The 8,603-nt window shown below is 38.0% G+C and overlaps 1 protein-coding gene across 2 annotated transcripts in view; it reads left to right on the top strand.

Annotated features, from left to right (window-relative positions):
- LOC106882635 (kinesin-like protein KIF9) overlaps window positions 1-8,603 on the top strand; it is a 43,211-nt gene that overhangs the window by 22,962 nt on the left and 11,646 nt on the right. The window contains exons 8-13 of one of the 2 annotated variants that reach the window (XM_014933376.2): window positions 1,519-1,596; window positions 3,897-3,965; window positions 4,505-4,609; window positions 5,134-5,189; window positions 6,462-6,540; window positions 8,006-8,172. In XM_014933376.2, coding sequence (XP_014788862.1) covers window positions 1,519-1,596; window positions 3,897-3,965; window positions 4,505-4,609; window positions 5,134-5,189; window positions 6,462-6,540; window positions 8,006-8,172 — 554 coding nt within the window. The remainder of the gene's footprint in view (window positions 1-1,518; window positions 1,597-3,896; window positions 3,966-4,504; window positions 4,610-5,133; window positions 5,190-6,461; window positions 6,541-8,005; window positions 8,173-8,603) is intronic. The other variant, XM_014933377.2, reaches the window with a different exon arrangement.

The following is an 8,603-nucleotide window of genomic DNA, read 5'->3' as shown; positions in this document are numbered from 1 at the left end:
ATATATATATATATATATATATATATATATATATATATATATATATACACATACATACATATACATATATATATGTTCTTGTGTCTATGTTTGGTTCCTGCCACCACTTGACAACCGTTTGTTTACATCCCTGTAACTTACCAGTTCAGCAAAAGAAACTGATAGAATAAGTACTGGGCCTAGAAAAAATAAAACAAAAATGATTCATTTGGCTAAAAATTCTTCAAAGCAGTGCCCTAGCATGACCACAGTCTAATGACTGAAGCAAGTAAAAGATAAAAGATATCATCATCGTCATCATCATCGTTTAACGTCCGCTTTCCATGCTAGCATGGGTTGGATGATTTGACTGAGGACCAGCGAACCAGATGGCTACGCTAGGCTCCAATCTGATTTGGTAGAGTTTCTACAGCTAGATGCCTTTCCTAACGCCAACCACTCTGAGAGTGTAGTGGGTGCTTTTATATGCCACCGGCACGAAGGCCAATCAGGCGGTACTGGCAACAGCCACGCTCAAAATGTGTATTTTATGTGCCACCTGCACAGGAGCCAGTCCGGCGGCACTGGCAATGACCTCGCTCGAATGTCTTTTCACATGCCACCGGCACAAGTGCCAGGAAGGCGACGTTGCCCTTGTCTTGACATCACATGATGCTTGTAAATAAGCATTACTGTCATACAAGCAATGTTGTTCATTTGTGGTCTTCTGTGAAAAGCTTGTCTGCCCATGAGTAGATATTACCTTGCTTAGAAACAGGTAAGGGTTGCGGACAAGAAGGGCATCTGGGTGAAGTAAACACTACCTCAACAAATTCCATCCAACCCATGCAAGCATGGAGAGGTGAAAGTAAAATGGAGATGATAATGACAATCCAGTAGTCATATATTTATTGAGTGTTTTCACTACATTACTGAGCATGGTTCTGACCACCTTGAATATGTGCAGTGTTTTGTCTTGGTTTTGCTGTCACTACTGTACTGAAATGGTAAATATACCATGGGCATATTTATGTGGTACCACACAGGTGCTTTTACATGACATTCCATGGGCGCTTTTACATAATATCACACAGGCACTTTTGTGTCTCGGCACTGGTGCTTTTACATAGCACCACACAGGCATTTTTATGTGATATTACCATGAGTGCTTTACACTACCAGAGGGAGTGGTCTTAACACTTCTGTTGTGGAGTACAGGTCTTCTTGAGTACAGCAAGGTACCAGGCATTTTTCATTATATTAATTATTTTCTTTCATATTAATTTCTGTTATCAGGTGATGAGCTGGCTGAATTGTCAGCATGCTGGGCAAATTGCTTGATGGCATTACATCTCTTTATGTTTTGAGTTCAAATTCCGCCGATGTCGCCTTTACCTTTTATCCTTTCGGAGTCAATAAAATAAGTACCAATTGAACACTGACGTTGATATAATCAATTTACCCACTCCCCCAAAATTGCTGGCCTTGTGCCAAAATTTGAAACCAGTGTTAATTTCTGTAACAATATCTCCATGACAGATATCAACCCTTCGGTTTGCCACTAGAATGATGTGTGTGCCAATGGTTCCTACTGTGAATAAATATGATGACCATAAGGTAGGCTTACCTTTTTAAACATATATACATGTATTATTCCTTCAAAATCTTTTATGAGTACCATTTTGATGCTTGCGTATTTGGTACCATTTGGGTACATATTGATTGTATTACATTACACTGGCTTCCTCTCGACTTTCTTCTTTTATAGCAAGAATTCATTGAAGTTGTTTGACGTTAACTTATACGTCGGTCTTGGTTATGATTGTGCAAGGCTTATGATAACCTATTTTGAACAAGCTTATTTTACCCATATTTTAAACTTACTTTTCAGTTCTTTGACAACCAAAATACAATCAGAATGTGCTTTTCTCCATACAAAAAATTCCTATGATTTTTCAGACTTATACTTGTTTGAGGAAGTTTCAAGGATTAAAAGAAACAGAGTAAAAGTAGAACCACCAGAGACACCTGAGCTTTTTCCTAAATTCACTTCAAATAATAATGTACTTTTAATGTCTTCATATTTGGTTCAAATAGCCACATCTTACCTGCTTATTTCTCACCAAAGTACAGGAGATAGGATTCAAGTTGCACTTTATTCACTCTAGCTTTCTTTTTCACCAATTTTATTATGACTTTTTGCCTCACCTACTTCATTACTCAATGCAGTAGTTTTAGAAATCTGTAATTTACCTTTTCTAGAGCTTCTCATTTACTTATATTGCGGGTGGTGATGAAGCTGTTATGTTACGCATTCACAATTTGATTAAGTACGCAAGTGACAAGTGTGACACCAGTTAGTTATAGAATCAAGATTATGGCCACAAAATATAAAAGTAAATAAACTGATTTAAATTTAGTTAAATGAGTAGAAGTTTTTTTCTTTATGCTTGAAACATTAGAAATGCTAAAGTAATCTCAAATAGGAATTGAAATAGTTCTTGACTACCATTATCTTTTCATCAGCAAGTGTGGAAGATAAGTCTAGACATTTCATCTCACTCTACCTGTCAAAGTATAATTGATAAGATCACTAAGTAAATATGGAGTGAAAGAGGGAGAGAGAGAGAGAGAGAGAGAGAGAGAGTTTAATAAATGGTTTTTAGGTTGTTTGAGAAATGATAGTAAGGTAGGAGAAATTTTTTTTTAATGCATGGAACTTGAAAAAAAATCTATGTTCAATTTGTTAGAATCTATCCGATTGTTATTAAGCTGTATCCCATCTTAGTCATCATATGTGTACCAGACCAGCAGAATCTTCACTAATCTATATATCATTGTGTTTGATCAGAAGCTGAGGATTAATTCAATCCACACTAAGGTATATATCATTGCTAGCATGGATAAGGCTATTATAAAACAAAATGCATAACTTTTTTTAAAAAAAACAAATGCATAAAGTGGTGGGGAAATTATATATATTCAATGGTGATTCAGTCTTGCAATTTCCAATTACAAATGGATAGTTGAAAGAAATGATTTCCATGGTTGTTGGTTAAGTACTGATCTAGTTCATTTACTCTTTTCATAATCAAGCTACTGGAGAAAATTATGACCTCCTCTTCCCTATTCTTTTTACTTAGTGCCAAACCAGGAATGCAGAATCTTTTTTTCCTCCCTGAACCCCCATCTTGCACGAACAAAAACATAAACAAAGCAGATTGCATATTGTCTTAGATACATTATGTGAAAGAAAAAGATGGAATGTTCACAACTGAATAGTTATTAATCGTAGGTCTTCTTGATCAAGGTTGACCTGGTGCTAAACAACAACAAAACAGATTTTATTTCCACACCAAACTGAAGTGTGGTATACATACAGTAGGCAGGACTACATACAATTGGCAGGACTCCACACCGTAAGCAGGACTGTATAGATCAGGCAGGACTGTGTGGATTAGCTTCTAGGGTTTGTAAAATAAGCAGTAGTAATATAATGTGAGATGGCATGAGAAAAAAAAATCAATGCTTTTTGGTTATTCTTATCCCACAATCTTCCAGTGACAAAAAAATGCCTACAGTCACAGTGCCATCTGAGTTTCACAATAAAGAACAAAATAGACAATAATCAATGAATAAGCACAAAGCATTACCATGTGGCTAAGAAATTGACTTCAAAACATGTTTCTATTGTGTGGCACTTAGGTTGGCGTCTCCCTTCTATAAATCTTGGATTGACAAAAGCCTTGTGAGTGAAATATGTTGGATGGAAACTGAAACTGGTGTGGAAGCCAGTCAGAGGGACTGTATTTCACCACCACCTGCTCTTTGGGTGCTTTTAGCAGTGCACAATCTAATGCAAGTATTGAGTTTCAAATGACTGTTGTTCTGCTTTACATTTTGGTTTTCCGTTTTAGATTTTGGTAAAGAAAATGAAACAAGAAATTTCTCAGCTGAAGGTGGAACTGGCTATGCATGACACACTTGTAAGTTTTACAAATTTTTCATCGTTGACATTTTGTCATTTCTTCACATCATCACCACTACCATCATTGTAACTTTAGATTTTTTACTTTTGCAAAACAAATACATAAATACAAAAACTTCAAATCAATATCCTAAGGACTTTCAAGCGAGATCGTTGCCAGTGCCCCTGGACTGGCTCTTGTGCGGGTGGCACATAAAATACACCATTTTGAGCATGGCTGTTGCCAGTACCACCTGACTGGCCTTTGTGCCAGTGGCACGTAAAAGCACCCACTACACTCTTGGAGTGGTTAGTGTTAGGAAGGGCATCCAGCTGTAGAAACTCTGCCAAATCAGATTGGAGCCTGGTGTAGCCGTCTGGTTTCACCGGTCCCCAGTCAAATCATCCAACCCATGCTAGCATGGAAAGCGGACGTTAAACGATGATGACGATGATGAATAATACATTCATATAATTAGTATGAATACTTTTTTAATCTTTATGTAAAATTGATCTTCACCTTATTGTTTGTTTATTTATTTATTTATTTATCTACAGGCGAACAGAACTCAGATCAATTATGAACCATTAACATATCAACAAAAACTTGATTTGAAAAGACAACTCGAAAGATTCCTTCAAGGTTCCCTGGATGAATTAGAGGTAAAGAACCTTAATTCCTTAACTAAAGTTTAGAAAACTTGGTAACTGTGATGATTATGCATTTCTCAAGATCTTCAATAATGGTTTCAAATTTTAGCACAGGTCCAGCAATTTTGGGGAAGCATGTAAGTCGATTACATCAACCCCAGTGCTCAACTGGTACTTATTTTATTGACTCTGAAAAGATGAAAGGTAAAGTTGACCTCAGTGGAATTTGAACTCAGAACATAAAAACAGATGAAATGTCACTAAGCATCTTGCCCAGCATGCTAACGATTCTGCCAGCTCACTACCTTAAGATCTTTAATAGTAAATATGACAAATAGAGATACACTTGGTGTTCACTCCATTTTTATCTGTTAAATGGAGGAAAAAAAATCTAGTATTAACTAAAAGGGATACAAAATACTAGCAGTTATTTTGAACTTGTGATGCATAAGGTCATTTTTCTAGAATGGAACAAATAAATTTCATTCCCATTCTAATATTTTTCTCTATTAAACAATTTCGTTTGTTTGTTTCAGATAATTAATGTTTGCCAGATTCAAACTTTATTTGATCTGTTTCGAGAAATGTACAAGTAAGTTCTTCAAATACTCTTTTACTCTTTTACTTGTTTCAGTCATTTGACTGTGGCCATGCTGGAGCACCGCCTTTAGTCGAGCAAATCGACCCCAGGACTTATTCTTTGTAAGCCTAGTACTTATTCTGTCAGACTCTTTTGCCGAACCACTAAGTTACGGGGACCTAAACACACCAGCATTGGTTGTCAAGCGATGTTGGGGGGGATAAACGCAGACACACACACACACACACACACACACACACACATATACGACGGGCTTCTTTCAGTTTCCGTCTACCAAATCCACTCACAAGGCTTTGGTCGGCCCGAGGCTATAGTAGAAGACACTTGCCCAAGGTGCCATGCAGTGGGACTGAACCCGGAACCATGTGGTTGGTAAGCAAGCTACTTACCACACAGCCACTCCTACGCCTATAATGATGACTCTTTCTGTGTTTTGTTTAGTGCTTAAAGGTCTGGAAATAATCATATTAATGTTGTTGTTGTTCTTGCTGTTGTTGGTGGTAGTGATAAGGTTATTGCTGTTGCTAGTGCTGTTCTTGTTGTTGTCATCATTGTTGGTATTATTATTGTTGTTGTTGTTATTGCTGTTGCTACTACTGTTTTTGTTGTAATTGCTGTGGTCATGGTCATTGTTGCTGTTAGTGCTGTTGCTCCTGTTTTGTTGTTGTGTAGCTCGAGGCCAGTCCTAATCAAACATGATGTATATATGTAGTTGGTTAAATAACCAGGTGCCATTCATGGACCTAGTGTCCCAAAAATACCTTGCACAGATGCAATGTGCTGACTGTTCTGTCTACAACCATACATTCACCTGTTGTTATTATTTAGTTCCCACTCTCAGTAAATCCTAAATGAATGAATGCAATGTAAACACACACACGCACACACACACACACACACACATATGTATCCATAGAAGGCACCAGGTACATAGAGAATATATTCTCCAAATATATTCTACCAAATCCACTCACAAGGCTTTGGTCAGCCTGACGCTACAGTAGAAGCCACTTGCCCAAGGTGCCATGCAGTGAGACTGAACCTGGAACCATGTGGTTCGTAAGCAAGCTACTTACCACACAGCTACTCCTACGCCTATATATACACACACACACATATATATATAAATATATATATATGTATGTAGAGTGTGTGTGTGTCTTTGTATATATAAAACAGAAGAAAATGTACATATGTATACACACAGATCTACTTATTAAGACATGCAGACATATTCATTCTTCTATTTGCTTTTCATTTTAGCAACCTAGAGAAGAATATTGAAGAAAACCTAAAACAACGCTACAAAGCATTAGAAAGCGCAGAAACTGCAGCACAAGAAGTAAGATTTGGTCCTCTATTTAGAAGAAATGGTATTGGTGATTGGTCTGCTGTGACTACAAGTTTGTTGTGGCAGGCATTAGGTCTGGAATGTTTTTATTGGAAGTTTGTTTTGTGAATAGTACCTTGTTTACATTTGCTCTCCATGGAAGTTACTCACTACCTTCAAAGATATGTGAAATAATCCCTTACTTGAATAACTGGTAAGGGTTAGTGACAGGAAGAGCATAAGACTGTAAGACAATGCTTCAATAATATATTCATATGACCAATGCTTGCATCAAAAAATGGACCTAAAATGAACGAGCATATGAAATACATCCATTCAGACATAGACACACATATATGTCCATGGCTATTGGTAATGATATTCAATAACTCAATTTATATAACTAAATCTGACTGTTTCCACTCAGCATCAATTGCAACTTCTGTATGCTTTGTCCATGACAGAAGCACATACAATATCACCCTTTAACTTCAGTTCTATGATCACCAGTGAACTTGAGCAAAGAATGAATAACAATCACAATAACTGAGGTGGTGCTTGTAATGTATGTTTATCTTAGGTGATTTAACCCTTTAGCATTCATTTTACTTGGTCAAAAGATGTTGGCACTCTGTCACTTACGACAACGAGGGTTCCAGTTGATCCGATCAACGGAACAGCCTGCTCGTGAAATTAACGTGCAAGTGGCTGAGCACTCCACACACACGTGTACCCTTAACGTAGTTCTCGGGGATATTCAGCGTGACACAGTGTGACAATGCTGACCCTTTGAATTACAGGCACAACAGAATCAGGAAGTAAGAGTGAGAGAAAGTTGTGGTGAAAGAGTACAGCAGCATTCACCACCACCCCCTGCTGGAGCCTCGTGGAGCTTTAGGTGTTTTCGCTCAATAAACACTCACAACGCCCGGTCTGGGAATCGAAACCGTGAGTCCGCTGCCCTAACCACTGGGCCATTGCGCCTCCACTGGTCAAAAGTAATGCTTATTTAATCACATAGTTTTGAATTAATCATGCTTTAACTCATAACATTGAGATTTTGATGATTTGATTGTTATTTTTACAATGACATTGTAGGATAGTTGTGAGAGGCCAGACCTGTCTGGTTTGGACATAAGACATGTAGAATATTTAGGTTGCATAAGACCAGTTTAAATGCTGAAAAGTTACACTGTTATTTGCTCTCCCTCTTTCTCTCTGTCTGTCTCTCTATCTCATTTACTGTCTGTCTCCCAACCTCATTTACTATCCCACTGTTACTCTCAATTTTTTCTTCTCACATATACTATCACTCACTGTCTTACTGATTTTTACCCTTGAACCTTTCTAAATTTCTTACTCCATCTCTACCTCTTTATTCTTACTCTCTCAATTCCTTTGTGTTTGCCTCTCTTTCTTTCCCCCCCCTCTCTCTATCTATCTATGTGTCTCTATCTCACCTTACCATTTCTTCCAGACCACTACTATTTTACCAGATAACTTCCCCTTGGTTGGGGAAATCGATAGCCAAGGCTTCAGTGTTGGAACCAGTGCCCGGTCAGCCAAAACTGACCAAACACCTGTTGTACAACTGAAGAAGAGCTCCAAAGAGAAGGAAAAGAGGCGGTCGAGAGAAGTTAACAGGTTAATGGAAACGGGTTTTTATCTTCTGAGAGTTTGCCTTTGTGATTCTTTCATCCAGAATAAGATAGCATGTCAACATGTCTCCCCTCATGGCTGTGTGGTAAGAAGCTTGCTTCCCAGCCACATGGTTCCAGGTTCAGTCCCACTGTGTGGCACCTTGGGCAAGTGTCTTCTACTTTTGCTTTGTGAGTGGATTTGGTGGATGGAAACTGAAAGAAGCCCATCATATATGTGTGTGTTTGTGTGTTTGTTCCTCACCACTACTTGGCAACCAGAATTGGTGTGTTTATACCCCTGCAACTTAGCAGTTCAACAAAAGAACCTGATAGAATAAGTATCATCATCATCATCATTTAACATCTGCTTTCCATGCTAGCATGGGTTGGACGATTTGACTGAGGACTGGTGAACCGGATGGCTACACCAGGCTC

This window comes from Octopus bimaculoides, chromosome 8, assembly GCF_001194135.2.
Source record: "Octopus bimaculoides isolate UCB-OBI-ISO-001 chromosome 8, ASM119413v2, whole genome shotgun sequence".
Lineage (NCBI taxonomy): Eukaryota > Metazoa > Mollusca > Cephalopoda > Octopoda > Octopodidae > Octopus > Octopus bimaculoides.
The sequence above is the reverse complement of the archived record's forward strand: the minus strand, read 5'-3'. Positions and strand labels throughout refer to the sequence as shown.